Below are 19,174 nucleotides of genomic sequence, written 5' to 3'. Positions count from 1 at the left end.
AGGGTCTTTTCAAATGAGTCAGCTATTCTCATCAGGTGGCCAAAGTATTGGAGTTTCAGCTTCAGCATCAGTCCTTCCAATGAATATTCAGGACTGATTTCCTTTAGGATGGACTGGTGGATCTCCTTGCTGTCCAAGGGACTCTTAAGAGTCTTCTCCAACATCACAGTTCAAAGCATCAATTCTTTGGCCCTCAGCTGTCTTTATAGTCCAACTCTTACATCCATACATGACTACTGGAAAAACCATAGCTTTGACTAGACGGACCTTTGTTGGCAAAGTAATGTCTCTGCTTTTGAATATGCTATCTAGGTTGGTCATAACTTTTCTTCCATGGAGCAAGTGTCTTTTAATTTCATGGCTGCAATCACCATCTGCAGTGATTTTGGAGCCCAAAAACACAAAGGTCTGACACTGTTTCCACTGTTTCCCCATCTATTTCCCATGAAGTGATGGGACCAGATGCCATGATCTTCGTTTTTGGAATGTTGAGTTTTAAGCCAACTTTTTCACTCTTCTCTTTCACTTTCATCAAGAGGCTTTTTAGTTCCTCTTCACTTTCTGCCATAAGGGTGGTGTTATCTGCATATCTGAGGTTATTGATATTTGTCCTGGAAATCTTGATTCCAGTTTGTGCTTCTTCCAGCCCAGTGTTTCTCATGATATATGCTGCATATAAGTTAAATAAGCAGGGTGACAATATACAGCCTTGACGTACTCCTTTCCCAATTTGGAACCAGTCTGTTGGTCCATGTCCAGTTCTAACTGTTACTTCTTGACCTGCATACAGATTTCTTAGGAGGCAGGTCAGGTGGTCTGGTATTCCCATCTCTTTCAGAAGTTTCCAGAGTTTATTGTGATCCACACAGTCAAAGGCTTTGGCATAGTCAATAGAGCAGAAATAGATGTTTTTCTGGAACTCTCTTGCTTTTTCAATGATCCAGCAGATGTTGGCAATTTGATCTCTGGTTCCTCTGCCTTTTCTAAATCTAGCTTGAACATCTGGAAGTTCATGGATCACGTACTGTTGAAGCCTGTCTTGGAGAATTTTGAGAATTACTTTACTAGCATGTGATATGAGTACAATCGTGTGGTAGTTTGAGCATTCTTTGGCATTGCCTTTCTTTGGGATTGGAATTAAAATTGACCTTTTCCAGTCCTGTGGCCACTGCTGAATTTTCCAAATTTGCTGGCATATTGAGTGCAGCACTTTCACAGCATCATCTTTTGGGATTTGAAATAGCTCCACTGGAATTCCATCACCTCCACTAGCTTTGTTCATAGTGATGCTTCCTAAGGTCCACTCAACTTTGCACTCCAGGATGTCTGGCTCTAGGTGAGTGATCATACCATCATGATTATCTGGGTCATGAAGATCTTTTTTGTATAGTTCTTCTGTGTATTCTTGCCACCTCTTAATATCTTCTGCTTCTATTAGGTCCATACCATTTCTGTCCTTTATCAAGCCTATCTTTGCATGAAATGTTCCCTTGGTGTCTCTAATTTTCTTGAAGAGATCTCTAGTCTTTCCCATTCTGTTGTTTTCCTCTATTTCTTCACACTGATCACTGAAGAAGTTGTTCTTATCTCTCCTTGCTATTCTTTGGAACTCTGCATTCTTCTTTACCTTTAGCTTCTCTTCTTTTCTCAGCTATTTATAAGGCCTCCTCAAACAACCATTTTGCCTTTTTGCATTTCTTTTTCTTGGGGATGGTCTTGATCACTGCCTCCTGTAAATTGCCATGAACCTCTGTCCATAGTTCTTCAGGCACTTTGCCTATCAGATTCAATCCCTTGAATCTATTTCTCAGTTCCACTGTATAATCGTAAGGGATTTGATTTGGGTTATATCTGAATGGTCTAGTGGTTTTCCATGCTTTATTCAATTTCAGTCTGAATTTGGCAATAAGGAGTTCATGATCTGAGCCAACTAGTCAACTCCCAGTCTTATTTTTTCTGGCTGTATAGAGCTTCTCTATCTTTGGCTATAAAGAATATACTGTCTGATTTCGATGTTGACCATCTGGTGATGTCCATGTATAGAGTCGTCTCTTCTGTTGTTGGAAGAGGGTGTTTGCTATGACCAGTGTGTTCTCTTGGCAAAACTCTATTAGCCTTTGCCCTGCTTCATTCTGTACTCCAAGGCCAATTTGCCTGTTGCTCCAGGTATTTCTTGACTTCCTACTTTTGCATTCCAGTCCCCTATGATGAAAATGACACCTTTTGGGGGTGTTAGTTCTAGAAGGTCTTGTAGGTCTTCATAGAACCATTCAACTTCAGCTTCTTCAGCATTACTGGTCAGGGCATTGACTTAGATTACTGTGATATTGAATGGTTTCCCTTAGAAATTAACAGACATTCTGTCATTTTTGAGATTGCATCCAAATACTGCATTTCAGACTCTTTTGTTGACTATGATGGCTACTCCATTTCTTCTAAGGGATTCTTGCCCACAGTAGTAGATGTAACGGTCATCTGTGTTAAATTCACCCATTCCACTCCATTTTAGTTCACTGATTCCTAAAATGTCAACATTCACTCTTGCCATCTCCTATTTGACTCCTTCCAATTTGCCTTGATTCATGGACCTAACATTCCAGGTTCCTATGCAATACTGCTCTTTACAGCATCGGATTTTACTTCTATCACCAGTCACATCCACAACTGGGTGTTGTTTTTGCTTTGGCTCCATCTCTTCATTCTTTCTGGAGTTATTTCTCCACTCTTCTCCAGTAGCATAATGGGCACCTGGGGAGTTCATCTTTCAGTGCCCTATCTTTTTGCCTTTTAATATCATTCATGGGCTTCTCAAGGCAAGAATACTGAAGTGGTTTGCCCATTCTCTTCTCTAGTGGACCATGTTTTGTTAGAACTCTCTACCATGACCTGTCCGTCTTGGGTGGCCCTACACGGCATGGCTCATAGTTTCATTGAATTAGATAAGGCTGTGGTCCATGTGATCAGTTTGGTTAGTTTTCTCTGATTGTGGTTTTTAATCTGATGGAGAAGTATAAGAGACTTATGCAAGCTTCCTGATGGGAGAGACTGACTGAGGGGGAAACTGGGTCTTGTTCTGATGGGCGGGGCCATGCTCAGTAAATCTTTAATCCAATTTTCTGTTGATGGGTGAAGCTGTGTTCCCTCCATGTTGTTTACCTGGGACCAAACTGTGGTGGAGGTAATGAAGATAATGGCGACCTCCTTTAAAAGGTCCCATGCACTCACTGCTACACTCAGTGCCCCCAACCCTGCAGCAGGCCACCACCAACCCATGCCTCCACCAGAGACTCCTGGACAATCACAGGAAAGTCTGAGTCAGTCTCTTCTGGGGTCACTGCTCCTTTCTCCTGGGTCCTGGTGTGCACAAGGTTCTGTTTGTGCCCTCCAAGAGTTTGTTTCCCCAGTCCTGTGTAAGTTCTGGCAACTCTGTGGTGGGGTTAATGGCGACCTCCTCCAAGAGGTCTTATGCCATACCCAAGTCAGCTGCACCCAGCCCAAGTCTGCTGCACCCAGAGCCCCTGCCCCTGCGGCAGTCCACTGCTGACCCGTACCTTCACAGGAGACACTCAAACACAGTTCTGTCTTGGTTTCTGTGGTGTCTCTGGGTCCTGGTGCGCACAAGGTTTGTTTGAGCCCTCTGAGCATCTCTGGCGGGTATGGGGTTTAATTCTAAATGCTATTTCACCCCTTCTATCATCTTGCTGGAGCTTCTCCTTTGCCCTTGGACATGGAGTATCTCCTCAAAGTTGCTCCAGTGCCTACCATCTTGCCGGGGCTTCTCTGCCCTTGGTGTGGGGTATCTCCTCACAGTCACTCCAGCACCACGCAGTCGCAGCAGCTCCAGCACTGCACAGCCACTGCCACTCTTCCTTCAGATAGTGATAATTACCTCCTAATTCTTTCCTGTTGAATTGCATGAGTTAGTACCTCCAGAACTATGTTACATAATAGTAGTCAAATGATGGTTTTATTTCTTATTTCTCCCCTTTAGAATATTTCTGATGTTTCCTCATTCACCCTGATAGTAACTTTTGTTTTGTGTGTTAAGAACTTGTTCTTCTATTCTGATTGATCAAATGCCTTTTTAATGTTTATGGAGATCTATGATAGTTTTACTATTGATCTATTGGTATATTCAGTTTCTTAATATTGAAACATCTTTGTATAAATTCATTTATTCAACACATATTTATTGATTACCTATGATATTCCAGGTACTGTTCTAAGCATTGAGATCCCATAGTAATAAACAAAACACAAATATCACTGTATTCACAAAGCATACTTTCAGTGGGATAGTTAAATGAACAAAATAAATGCAAAATTGTATTTTACATTGGAAGGTGATTAATGCTATGAAGGGGAAAAAGCAAGGCAAAGTGATAGCATGTACTAGGGAAGCTAGTGGCTGCAGTTTTAAATACTGTGATCAGGGAAGACATTACTGAGAAGACAATTTGTACAAAGACTTGAAGGCATCTCTCCCCATCTGGAAGTGAGGCTAGAATGCTGGAAAGGTTATCTAAGTGGATATTTAAATCACCAATGTTTAAGATACTAGTTAATGTTAGAAATATCAATAGAGAACAAGGAACTATTCTTAGAGAAATAGGTATAGGAGATCTGACTCAGGAGTTGGTAGATGGTGCCAACAAGGAGGGTAATTGGTGGTATAGTATGAAGACATGAGATTTATTTTTAAAAAGATGCAAGGAAGCGGGGTCAGGCCTAATGATATACAGGAATTGGAATGGGAAAAAAAAAGACAGGCACAAATTGAGAAGACTATAAGGGAGTCAGTGTCATCAAAATAAACTAAGGTAAACCATCAGTTAAACTATGAAAAATTGCAGAGATATTAAGAGAGGCTTATGAGATAAGGGATGTTGTACTAGTGTTCCAGAAGATCTAACAGAAGGGTTTCATGAGTTGGTAAGGGGTAGGAAATGGAAACAAAATAGAATGGGGCAACCAATGGCAACCCACTCCAGTGCTCTTGCCTGGAAAATCCCATGGATGGAGGAGCCTGGTAGGCTGCAGTCCATGGGGTCCCTAAGAGTCGGACACGACTGAGCAACTTCACTTTCATTTTTCATTTTTATGCATTGGAGAAGGAAATGGCAACCCACTCCGGTGTTCTTGCCTGGAGAATCCCAGGGACGGGGAGCCTGGTGGGCTGCCATCTATGGGGTTGCACAGAGTCAGACACAACTGAAGTGACTTAGCAGCAGCAGAGATAAAAAGTATAGTGAATTTAGTTCCAACAGCCTCAAAACAGATAATGGCAGTGAGGCTGTGTTTGGGGATAAATGTGGGTACCAATAGAAGTATGAAGGTCCTCTAGATGAGTGTTCTTACTCCAGAATGAGCTGGGCTTACTCTGGACTCCTGTGAAGGGAGAGGAATCATGCTCATGATCTTATGAAACAGACATGGCCATATGGTACCGGAATGTTATAGAAAATGTATCCACTACTTTTAAAAGATATCTGTTGGTTTCATATCTTAGTTTTTGAGAACATATACCTCCATATTTTTATTCTCCAGAGGTAAATATTTATACAGTTTCAAAGTACGGGGATCTATCCCTTTTAATTTTTTTTCATTTTCCTATAGATTATCATTGCTCCTGAGAGTTTTTATAAAATACTGTGGTTGCACTAGGAAAAATATCTCACATGTGTTTCTATAGGTAAACAATGGGAAGTTAAATCACTGAAGCAATTCAAAATGAGACTTAACCAAACATTTCTGTTAATGAAAATCTCCTAATATTTTTGTGTTTCAAATGGAAACTCATATAGTCTTAACTTCTTTGTTGAGAATCAAATATACTGGAGGTGGTTGCTGTATTTCAAATTGTTCTGTATATATTAAGCTTCACTAAAATTTCAGTACATCTCATAGATTAGTCAAGTCACATATATAAGGTATGTATCACTTATTCTGTTCTGGCATTCAGGAAGTGATAGTTCAGGAGAAAGCCTAAAATGGTTGATTTCTAACAAACACTTGCTATTTGACTTTCATTTTGATTTTCAAACAACTTAGAATATGATCAAAGACACTTATTAGAGGACCTGGAAAGTCTATGTTAATCACTTACAGATTATAGGAATATACTGTCTTTAAGAACCATCTTGTCATATAAATCTAACATAAGAATAAGACAATAAAGAGGAAATTTAAACCTCAAAATGAAAACTCACATTAATGACCCCACTCCCAAAAGCTTTGGCATATTAAGCTAGCTCTGTTACAACACATAGGAGAGAATAAATGAATGACAGTGAAAACAATTGGTAAGCAATTTGACCTACATTTACCCATTTCCAGGAAAGCCTCAAAGTGAATTCCTAAAGAGCCTGAAGAAGTAGTTTTGACTACTTTCCTGAAGACAAGCTGAAAGTGGAAAGAAGGAATCTCACAAACTTTAAATTAGTGGACTCTTTTCCTGTTTTATCCACATGGCTGGAAAGGAGAAGTGTAAACTGAAGTTAGTTTTGGGTACAGTGGTAGTCAGGCTTTGAGATGGCCCACAATGATTCTCACCTTCTGATATTCTTCCTTTTGTGTATTCCACTCTCACATCGAATGGGGCTGACCTGTATAACCACTAGGAAATTATAGAAATGAAAGTATACAACTTCTGAGGCTACATTTCTGAAAAAGGCATGCCTTCTGTCTCACACTTTTGGATCATTCACTCAGGGGAGAAGACAGCTGTTGTGTCATAAGGACAGTCAAGGCCCTAAGTCCTATTGAGAAGTCCATGTGGTGAAGAACTGATGTTGCAGGAAGGAGAACTCCTTCAAGGGCCCGAGAGTGGGCTCTTGTCTAATGCTTGGAAATGAATTATCTGAAGAGACACACATGCTGACAAAGCAAGAGACTATTGGGAAGGGGTGCCTGGGTGGAGAGTAGCAGGGTAAGGGAACATAGAAGAACTTCTCTGCCACGTGGCTCACAGTCTTTGGTTTATAGTAATGGAGTTAGTTTCTGGGTTGTCTCTGGCCAGTCATTCTGACTCAGGGTCCTTCCTAATGGTGTATTGCTCAGCCAAGATGGATTCCAGTGAGAAGGATTCTGGGAGGTTGGTAGGACATATGAACTAGCATCTCCTCTCTCCTTTTGACCTTTCCTGAATTCTTCCTGTTGGTGGTAGCTTGTTAGTTCCACATTCTTTACCAGGACCTCCTGTTGTAAGATAACTCATACACGTGGTTACTATGGTGCCTAGCCAGTGTAGGTTGTTTTGATCAGTGATTCCCTTAACACTGAGTTCTCTTGCCATCAGATATGTGAGTGAGTCATCTGGAGGCAGATTCTCTAGCCCCAATAAAATCTTCAGATATCTGCAGCTCAGCCAATATCTTGAACACAGACTCATGATAGACCCTACCTAAGACAGAACTTACTAACTAAGCCACTTCTGAATTCCTAACCTATGGAATATATATAAGATAATAAATGTTTATTGTTGTTTTTGAGTTATAAATTAAGGAGGGAGGATGTATAATTTGTTTTGGTTATACCACAATAGATAACTAATAAACAGTAACTATTAGGTTGGTACAAACATAACTGCAGTTTTTGCATTGTTGAAAGTTGCCATTTGATGTTAAAATACATTCTTAATAAATGTGGTTATGTTGTACATCATTTCAATGTGCATTTCTCACTTTATGCTTTTTTTGCTAATGACTTTTCATGCATGCTAAGTCGCTTCGGTTGTGTCTGACTCTTTGTGACCACATGGACTGCAGCTCACCAGGCTCCTCTGTCCATGGGGATTCTCCAAGCAAGAATACAGGAGTGGCTTGCCATGCCCTTCTCCAGGGAATCTTAAAGACCCAGGGAAATGACTTATTACTTAATGTTTATTTTATATTAATTTTGGACTATGGGAATAATGTTAGACAAAAAGCAAATTCAAGCGATTTTCATATTTGAGTTGAAAATGAGTCATAAAGCATCAGAGACAACTCACGATGTGAATGATACATTTTGCCCAGGAACTGCTAATGAATGTACAGTGCACTGGTGGTTCAAGAAGTTTTGCAAAGGTGATGAGAGCCTTGAAGATGAGGAGCATAGTGGCCACCCTTCAGAATTTGACAGCAACCAATTGAAAGGATCATTGAAGCCGATCCTCTTACAGCTACACAAGATGTTGCTGAAGAAATCAACATCGACCATTCTACGGTCGTTGAGCATTTGAAGCAAATTGGAAAGGTTAAAAAGCTTGATAAGTGGGTGTCTCATGAGCTGATTGCAAATAAAAAAATCATTTTGTCATGTTGTCTTCTCTTATTCTTCGCAACAACAAACCATTTCTCGATCGGATTGTGGCGTGTGACGAAAAGTGAATTTTATATGACAAACTGGCAATGACCAGCTCAGTGGTTGGACCAAGAAGAAGCTCCAAATCACTTCCCAAAGCCAAACTTCCACCAAAAAAAGGTCATGGTCACTGGTGGTCTGCTGCCAGCCTGATCCATCTTTCTGAATCCGGCAAAACCATTACATCTGAGAAGTATGCTCAGAGGAAATCAATGAGATGCACTGAAAATCGCAACATCTGAAGGTGGCATTGGTCAACAGAAAAGGCCCAATTCTTCACGACAATGCCTGACTGCATGTCACACAACCAGCACTTCAAAAGTTGAACGAATTGGGCTATGAAGTTTTGCCTCATCTGACATATTCCCCTGACTTCTTGCCAACTGACTACCACTTCTTCAAGCATCTTGACAGTTTTTTTCAGGGAATATGCTTCCACAACCAGTAGGATGTAGAAAATGTTTTCCAAGAGTTTGTCAAATCTCAAAGCATGGATTTTTATGCTACAGGATTAAATCAACTTATTTCTTGTTGGCAAAAATGAGTTGATTGTAATGGTCCTTATTTTGATTAATAAAGATGAGTTTGAGCCTAGTTATAATGACTTAAAATTCAGTCTGAAACCACAATTAGTTTTGCAACACCCTAACAATAGGTGACAGAACCAGAATTCAAGCCCAAATTTGACTCCAAAGGTTGATCTCCCAAAAGGTCGAAAATTTGCCAATGAAATTTTTATCAGTTTTCCTTAGTTACCTATTAAAATAATTTTTTAATTAATTCAATTTGTATCCTATGTAAAGAGAGGAACATCAATTCCTTTGGTCAGTGAAATACTGTGTTTACTAATACTGGACACGTTAGGTCTTGATACAGTCAGTTCTAAGTCAATAATAGCCATGACTATTTTCCAGGTATTCATTAAAAGTATTTTTGAAGAAGTCTGATTCATGTTTCAGGAGGAGTCTTTCTGTTGACTCTTCACTGAATCTTCTACTTTATGAGATATTAATGTGTACCAGTCCACTTAATTTGTTCTTTCTCTTGTCTCTCCTGTGAAGCCATTTTAGTACACAATTTTAATTTCCTCAAAAGGAAAAATTACTGAGTTGTTTCTGAATTACCCTTAACTAGACTTGCAAACAATTTTAAGAACCATTTTGAAGTTTCTACGCAAAAGTTGCATCAAAATTTCATGTAAGTCATTTTTTTTAAACTCAAATGTCATTTCAACCCTGGGGAAATAATCTTTTACCTTGAAAGATATAAACATTTCAAACTAAAGAAAAATTTTTATATTTCTGAGTCCAAGTGAAATGAGTCATCTGACAACTAAAGAACATCTCAACCCAACTATCCTATCTGAATGATATTGTGGTAAAAATTGGTCTTTCTGGTCCAATAGACTGCTCATTTAATTTGAGCCCCTATAACTACCTCTTTGAGAAATGTTCTGTTTCTCTCATTAAAAGCATCTCTATTTTAGATTTTATTTTCAAAATATAAATTAGGAGGTAATTCTTTGTTTAATGAAAATATGAACCAAAGGATACATTTAGATGGTAGGACCTCTAGAGTTCTATTTACAAATGTTTGTTTATATACAGATTTAATAAAGTAAAAATAACTCGCAGACATGTATTTATTCACATACTTTATATTGTGAAAACACTATTGCCAATTTTAAGCTTCTAGTACAGTGGAAGTGAGAAATAGATTTAAGGAACTAGATCTGATAGATAGAGTGCCTGATGAACTATGGACGGAGGTTCGTGACATTGTGCAGGACACAGGGATCAAGACCATCCCCATGGAAAAGAAAGGCAAAAAAGCAAAATGGCTGTCTGAGGAGGCCTTACAAATAGCTGTGAAAAGAAGAGAAGTGAAAAGCAAAGTAGAAAAGGAAAGATATAAGCATCTGAATGCAGAGTTCCAAAGAATAGCAAGAAGAGATAAGAAAGCCTTCCCCAGCAATCAATGCAAAGAAATAGAGGAAAAGAACAGAATGGGAAAGACTAGAGATCTTTTCAAGAAAATTAGAGATACCAAGGGAACATTTCATGCAAAGATGGGCTCGATAAAGGACAGAAATGGTATGGACCTAACAGAAGCAGAAGATATTAAGAAGAGGTGGCAAGAATACACAGAAGAACTGTACAAGAAAGATCTTCACGACCCAGATAATCATGATGGTGTGATCACTCATCTAGAGCCAGACATCCTGGAATGTGAAGTCAAGTGGGCCTTAGAAAGCATCACTACAAACAAAGCTAGTGGAGGTGATGGCATTCCAGTTGAGCTATTTAAAATCCTGAAAGATGATGCTGTGAAAGTGCTGCACTCAGTATGCAGGCAAATTTGGAAAACTCAACAGTGGCCACAGGACTGGAAAAGGTCAGCTTTCATTCCAATCCCAAAGAAAGGCAATGCCAAAGAGTGCTCCAACTACCGCACAATTGCACTCATCTCACATGCTAGTAAAGTAATGCTCAAAATTCTCCAAGCCAGGCTTCAGCAATATGTGAACCGTGAACTTCCAGATGTTCAAGCTGCTTTTAGAAAAGGCAGAGGAACCAGAGATCAAATTGCCAACATCCGCTGGATCATTGAAAAAGCAAGAGAGTTCCAGAAAAACATCTGTTTCTTCTTTATTGACTATGCCAAAGCCTTTGACTGTGTGGATCACAATAAACTGTGGAAACTTCTGAAAGAGATGGGAACACCTGACCTGCCTCTTGAGAAATCTGTATGCAGGTCAGGAAGCAACAGTTAGAACTGGACATGGAACAACAGACTGGTTCCAAATAGGAAAAGGAGTACGTCAAGGTTGTATATTGTCACCTTGCTTATTTAACTTATATGCAGAGTACATCATGAGAAACGCTGAGATGGGAGAAGCGCAAGCTGGAATCAAGATTGCCGGAAGAAATATCAATAACCTCAGATATGCAGATGACACCACCCTTAAGGCAGAAAATGAAGAGGAACTAAAAAGCCTCTTGATGAAAGTGAAAGAGAAGAGCGAAAAAGTTGGCTTAAAGCTCAACGTTCCAAAAACGAAGATCATGGCATCCGGTCCTATCACTTTATGGGAAATAGATGGGGAAACAGTGGAAACAGTGTCAGACTTTATTTTGGGGGGCTCCAAAATCAGTGCAGATGGTGACTGCAGCCATGAAATTAAAAGATGCTTACTCCTTGGAAGAAAACTTATGACCAACCTAGATAGCATATTCAAAAGCAGAGACATTACTTTGCCAACAAAGGTCCGTCTAGTCAAGGTTATGGTTTTTCCAGTAGTCATGCATGGATGTGAGAGTTGGACTGTGAAGAAAGCTGAGCGCCGAAGAATTGATGCTTTTGAACTGTGGTGGTGTTGGAGAAGACTCTTGAGAGTCCCTTGGACTGCAAGGAGATCCAACCAGTGCATTCTGAAGATCAGTCCTGGGTGTTCTTTGGAAGGAATGATGCTAAAGCTGAAACTCCAGTACTTTGGCCACCTCATGAGAAGAGTTGACTCATTGGAAAAGACTCTGATGCTGGGAGGGATTGGGGGTAGGAGGAGAAGGGGACGACAGAGGATGAGATGGCTGGATGGCATCACTGAGTCGATGGACGTGAGTGAGTGAACTCCGGGAGCTGGTGATGGACAGGGAGGCCTGGCATGCTGTGATTCACGGGGTCGCAGAGTCGGACATGACTGAGCGACTGAACCGAACTGAACTGAACTGAACTGAAGAAATTCTGATTTTTCCCACTATTTATTTGATAGGTATTTCCTTCTTAATGTGTTGCTTTTATCCTTGCTATTCCAGCTCTGAACTTAGCAGATGTTCATAATTTCAAGTCTTCTAGCTCATATTAGTGAAGACTTCATAATTTAACTTAAAGTTGTTTGAGAAAACTATATGCCAAGAGAGAGAGATCAACTTCTATTGAAAAGAGAATGAATTAAGAGTTAGAGATGAGACTTGTATTGTGATAAAATACACATAATATACAATTTACCATTAGTGACATGTAGTGTGCTCAGAATGTTGCACAACCATCACCACTATCTAATTCAAGAACATTTTCATCAACCCAAAAGGAAATCCTTTTGTCACACCTCTTTTCTCCTTCCCCAGTCCCTCCAGTAACCACTGATCTGTTTTCATTCTCTATAGATTTGCCTATTCTGAATATTCCAGATAACTAGAATCCTACAATATGTGACTTTTTAGCTTAATGTTTTCAAGGATCATTCATGTAATAGTATTTCATTCCATTTTATGGCTGAATAATACTCCACGGTAGCGATAGACTACATTTTGTTTACCATTCATCGGTTGATGCGCATTTGGGTTTTTTATGCCTTTTGGCTATTGTGAATAATGCTGCCCTGAACAAAAACATTATGTATTTATTTTTGTTTGAGTGGTTGTTTTTAATGCTGTTGAATACATTATATATGTACACATATATATGTCTGTATATATGTACACATATATATATGTACACATATATATGTCTGTGTATATATGTACACATATATATATGTATATACTCAGGAGTTGAATTGCTGGGCCATGTGGTAATTGAGATGAGACAGTTTTGAGTGAAATCTTACTAAATCAATAAATAGTCCCATTTTTTTGAGTAGTGGTCATATTGTTGTTTCTCTTTTGTTATGTTAGCAAGTTTTCTGGACTCCTACATTTCTCTAGGAAATGTGGCATGGGAGTTTATGCCAGGAGACTACAACATAGCATCACCAACCTACACCCAACATGAGAACTAACCATTTTTTATACAAAATACTCAGTGATATAAAGGCAGTGGAAGGTTCCCAGCTCTAGCAGGTGTACTAACATGCACCTTCAAGCAATGAAGGTACTGGCATGTAACCAAAGTGTTTCAATAATAACTTTGAAGACAGATAATCTTAGTCAAATTACAGATGGTTGCCTTGGTTCACTCACTAAACTTCTCTGTATCTTGGTTTCTCCATCTGTAAAATGAAGATAATAAACACTGCTTCTCAAGATTGTTAAAAGAGCAGAGTCTGGTACATAGTCGGCATTTAAATAAATTTTAGTTCTCATTCCCTCTTATTTTATTGGACTCTTCAAATTGTTATTCAAGACAACAGTATTTTTCTTCTCATTTTTTCCTTCAGGTGAAAATTAAACTACCAAACACCAACCCTGCTGATATTAAAGTTGACATTCAGGAGACGATCCTTGACCTCCGTACTCCAAATAAGTGAGTAAAACTTGGAGCTAGAATAATGAATGTTATAATATTAATGAATCTTTAGTCAATATCCTTTATAAAAGTGTATGTAGTTATTTTGTATCACCCCCAAAGTCCGAAGAAAAGTGAAAAAGTCAGTTAATCATTCAGATGTTTGATCTGGTTAATATAAACGTAAATATATTTGTAAATACCTAGATTTTTTTTTACCACTTTGCATGCATAGATTTGGAGTAGGTTGATACCACCAAAATATAGTCCTGACATTCAGATACAGTTTGCTTATCTGTGATGAAAAATAGCTAGAGGTGAAAATCTCTTTAAGTTGTAAGTCTTGTGTGTGATATTTTGGTACAGTGATGGCATGAAAGAAGCAATCTTTAAACATTTTAGATATTGTGGGGCTCTAAGGTTGATTATATTCATCTAAAAATCAGTGAAAAATCTTATCTATTACTTAAAACAAAAATCTAACAGTTAATTTATCACTGGATCCTCAAGTTGCATGAATACATTTTAAATTAATGCAGATGATAATGGAATAATTCAATTAAACATTTGATATTTTCAAAAATAGTCTTGTTATTATACAAGTTCAAATCATGTTCCCCAAATATAATATATAAGATAAAATTCTGATAAAATGTTTACCCTGAAACCTGGATAAATCAACCCTGTCTCTCAAAACTAACTATATAAGGAAGGAATTGATAGAACCTGGCATGTGCTAGATAAAATATCTGAATATCTCACTGCTTTGTTCACTTTTCAGCTGGATGTATAGCAGTTAGCACACTTGGTTGACTGCAGTGGTCCTTTCTCTGTTAACTCATAGACATTTCAAAATGGGTGTGGGGAGCAGTCAGATGCTAGCATATTATCTTCGTTCCCTTGTCAGTACCTATAGTTCTTCTCTATTAATCATAGGGCTTTGAGAAAATAACAAAATTAGATCTCTGCTACAAAAGACTTCTATGTGTAAACACACCAATGTACATGCATAGCTTAACCTTGATTTCTATAATAGAGGAATTTAACCACAAACGACCTACAGAGGAATACATATCAAATATTTTCTCCTTACTTAATGTAATTTTTTTAATGTATTTACTCAAAAATTGTCTCATGTTATGAAAATCACATTTCTTATTTCACCATTGACATCAAGGAGTATAGTAATTTTTTCATTACATGCTATACACACATTTACTCTTTCCACACAACCTTTGCAAGGGAAGTTGGTTAAATGAGCAGTCAATCTTCCATGATATTTGTGCACTTGTTAAAAGCACAGACACATCTACACACCATGGAGTTAATTTCCATTCCCATAGAGGTTCTCACTGCCTCCATCAATCTTTAGGTAGCTGCTCTGGCTATGCTGTCATTCCAGATATCTTTCAAAGCCCACTAAATGAAAGACTCACACAGAGATATTTTTCCAAACAGAATGTGGGCTGCAGTAGGTCATTTGGATCATACAGTACTTATATATTAAATGCTCAGCACATAAAAGTACTGTCTGTTAAGAAAAAGGTCATTAATTAAGATAGAAGAGAGAAGAGAGAATTAAAATTTTTATCACTTTTCCTAAAAACTCGAACATTCTTTGGAGCCCTGTTATTATCTGAACTTGTATTATTGGAAATGTGTCTTGCTTTGAGTTTGCCGATATTCACATCTACTTTCTTTAGTTTCTAACTTTGACACCCTGTAACACTATGCTTACTGGTTTCAAAAAGCATAACAGTGGACATTCTGTTCATGTACCTATAAGGGAAAATGAGCAGAATTATTTTAACTAAATTGACTAGATATCAGTCTGTTGATAGTCAATTGCATTAAAATTATGAATAAAACCCATATTTTTAGCATTATAAAATGAAAAGAAATGTTTGCTGAATCCTTCATTTTAAAACACTTGTTGTTTTGGCATATAGATTCCCAACAGGGTAGACAGGAGGAAAGATAGGGGAAATTGTATAATGTCTCAAAATCTCCAGACTTTATCTTCATATGGGGTTTCATTATTTTTTAAGATGGATTCTAAGAATATCTTCAGTGAATTCCTTGAATGTGATAATAAAAACACATTCTAAAGATAAATATGAGTTAATTTCTGGTTGTGTGTTACTTTAGATTATCTCACCTTTGCTGTGCTCCTTTGATTTAGATTGAATTGACTGATATTCAAAGGCATAAACACCTAAAAAAAAGTTTTCTAAATGGAATAGTGAATTGCAGCTCAGTAGCTGTTTCTGCTTTCTTTGAAAATAGTTATGTCTCCAACAGGAAACCTTAAAAAGGCCATATCTTTTTTAAGCCCAGATATGTAAATCAAATAATTCATAAACTACATAAAATAAAATGTGCATTATGTGATTATGCACAGAACAAGGTTGTTGTATATTTAAATCTCTTGGCAAGAAACATCAACTTGAATTCTCTAATATAAATGTAAGCATGTAAGTCTCTAAACTAGAATTCACTGTATAGATAATTTTTTTGTTTTAACTTTCATATATTATTATTTGCATTTAAATAATTTCTAAAGAAAAGCAACACTGGAGAGACTTTTTTTTTTTACTTTTTATTTTGTATTGGAGTATAGCCAATTAACAATGTTGTGATAGTTCTAGGTGGACAGCAAAAGGACTCAGCCAAACATATGCATGTATCCATTCTCCTCCAAACTCCTCTCCTATCCAGGGTACCACATAACATTGAGCAGAGCTCCCTGTGCTACACAGTAGGACCTTGTTGGTTATCCATTTAACACTGGATAAACATTTGATCAGTGACTAAACTTTAGCTTCTTAAAAAGCAAATATTTTTCAATGTAAAGGCAGAGAGATTGGGTTTAAATGTTCATTCATATTTTATTATAGTAGTGATCTATACTAGTTATTCAAATATCATTTTGTAGTAACCTATTTGCTTTTTGTTCATTTATTCATTCACTCAACAAATAATACTTTCCTTCTTTTAAGAGCCTAAATAAGTTAAACAGTTTCTACTCAAAATTTTTGTATGTGAAGCTATACTACTAAGGACTAGACAAAAATGCAGGGATGGATGCATCATTCCAATGGCCACTAACTGTCTTTTTTTTAAGTTATTTCTCTCTGGACAGAGAAGTGCACATTATCATTGGAACTTCTTCAGCTGATTTATAGTTGTCTCTTAGTGCAATGAAACTGTCACCACTGAGCTTTTGCTTTCTTTTAAAAGTGAATATATTATCATTTGTAGAATAAGGGATGAAGCAAATCTAACTCTAGTACAACCTATGTTGTAAACAACTTTAAAAAGATGGACTCTCAGGAACTCCCTGGCTGTCCAGTGATTAGAACTTGGCACTTTTACTTCCAAGAGCCAGGTTTAATCCCTGGTCGGGGAACTAAGATCCTGCAAGCTTCATGGCACAGTCAAAAAAAAAAGATAGACTCTACATGGTTTTTGCACCCACTTTTTTTTAAGGTTCCAAATATTACAGGGTATATTAAAATACATTGCGATTTCATTACTTCAAGTGGAGAGAATTGTTTCTCCTACCCCAAATATCTGGAATGGAACAAAAGTAACAGAAAACTTCTCCTTTAGGTTCCAGAGCTGTGTGATAAATACTTAATGCGCCCAGTTTCCTGAATTTAGGTCTTTGCAAATGAGTAATGAGGAGATTGATTTTCAAGGATTTTGTTTTCAAATACTAGTTCTTTGTACAAGTATTTAATAAGTAACCCCTAAAAGTTACCCAAATTACCATATTCCTTTACCAATTTAGATCTTATACCTCCTAAAAGAGCTTTTCTGTCCACTTTTTTTTAATTTAAATTTTTATTTTTACTTTATTTTACTTTACAATACTGTATTGGTTTTGCCATACATTGACATGAATCCACCACGGGTGTACATGCGTTCCCAAACATGAACCCCCCTCCCACCTTCCTCCCCATAACATCTCTCTGGGACATCCCCGTGCACCAGCCCCAAGCATCCTGTATCCTGCATCAGACATAGACTGGCGATTCGTTTCTTACATGATAGTATACATGTTTCAATGCCATTCTCCCAAATCATCGCACCCTCTCCCTCTCCCTCAGAGTCCAAAAGACCACTTTTTATAGAACTCCTCAAGGCTTCTCTGTTGAGAATGTGAGGTAACAAGTGCTTCATGTATTTAATTTTCTTCAGATACCAGCATGTGCTGACCCCATGCATAATTCAGATTCATACCACTATGACATATTTATGGATGTCTCATCCCAGCCATGCGTCTGAAGCATACAGCTATCCAGCAACTGAGCCATAAACTACAAACTACACTCAGCAGTCTCTCACAGGAAATTTCTGTCAATGTAAAATAGAAAGAACCAGAGGCAAACAAAAGAAAGCACTTTCATTGATTCAGTATTGAAATCACTGCAGGCCTGAATTTCAATAACTACACCTGGAGTAGAGACTCAGTTTAAAGTAATGTTAGCAGAATTATCGTAGAACTATTCGAATTTCATATTTCTGTTAGGCAGTCACATTTCTTCTACACATAAGGATGACTGGCAACAGATCTATCCAAACAACTTAAAGCTGCAGTGGTTCTATTTCTATGCCAATAAACATAGCCTGAGACTACGTTTATATAATGCAAAATGAGGTCAATTTAGGAAAAAAAGCTTGCTTGCTTGCTAAGGCACTTCAATCTTGTCTGTCTCTTTGTGACCCTATGGACTGTAGCCTGCCAGGCTCCTCTGTCCATGGGATTCTCCAGGCAAGAATACTGGAGTGGGTTGCCATGCCCTCCTCCAGGGGATCTTCCCAACCCAGGGATCAAATCCGAATCTCTTAAGTCTCCTGCATTGAGGGGTGGTCCAAACCGCTTCTTGGATTTTTAGGGCCCCCCCAAAAAATGGTATACTATTTGTGTTAATTAGGCATATTTTTGGAGAAGGAAATGGCAATCCACTCCAGTGTTCTTGCCTGGAGAATCCCAGGAGCAGAGGAGCCTGATGGGCTGCCGTCTATGGGGTCGCACAGAGTCAGACATGACTGAAGTGACTTAGCAGCAGCAGCAGGCATATTTTTGATACAGTATTCATACTGTCTAGTTTTTTGGTTCCTAACATTGTGATGATATATATTGCTTCCCATTGCCTTTATTAAAAGTGGTATCTTCTTGATGTCACTGGTTCTAGGTTTTTATTTTGTTTTTTCAGGAAGCTGCTGGTAACCCTTCCCCATCCTGTGGACTGCAGCAGTGCCAACGCCTTCTATATACTTGATACTGAGACTCTCGAAGTCACTATGACTATGAAACGAGAGTTGGATTTCGTTAATTTCTTCTGAAACAGTATGGACAAGGATGAAAAGTGGCAAATAACACTGATTAAAAAATAAAAAACTTTGAAAAAATTAGTTAATGTTTTCTGTCTTCTCTTTATTATTCTGACATATTGAAAAAAGGGCTTATATTCAATTCTAGTGCTGTTCTGATCATTTACAGTCATTTCTGTTAATCTAGTAGAAAATAGTGTTTTCTCATACTAATAAGCTATCCCATTTTTATAGTGATAGCTGGATGGAATTTACAGGTTAACCA

At 38.0% G+C, this 19,174-nt stretch overlaps 1 protein-coding gene across 1 annotated transcript in view; it reads left to right on the top strand.

Annotated features, from left to right (window-relative positions):
- Positions 1–18,950, top strand: part of PIH1D3 (PIH1 domain containing 3) — a 47,057-nt gene extending 28,107 nt beyond the window's left edge. The window contains exons 6-7 of the mRNA XM_005700229.3: positions 13,502–13,587; positions 18,792–18,950. Of these exons, the coding sequence (XP_005700286.1) occupies positions 13,502–13,587; positions 18,792–18,921 (216 nt within the window). The 3' untranslated portion in view covers positions 18,922–18,950. The remainder of the gene's footprint in view (positions 1–13,501; positions 13,588–18,791) is intronic.
- The last annotated feature ends 224 nt before the right edge of the window (positions 18,951–19,174 follow it).

The sequence above is a fragment of the Capra hircus genome, assembly GCF_001704415.2.
Source record: "Capra hircus breed San Clemente chromosome X unlocalized genomic scaffold, ASM170441v1, whole genome shotgun sequence".
In the NCBI taxonomy this organism is placed as follows: Eukaryota; Metazoa; Chordata; class Mammalia; order Artiodactyla; family Bovidae; genus Capra; species Capra hircus.
Note: the sequence above shows the minus strand (reverse complement) of the source record. Positions and strands in the feature narration are given on the sequence as shown.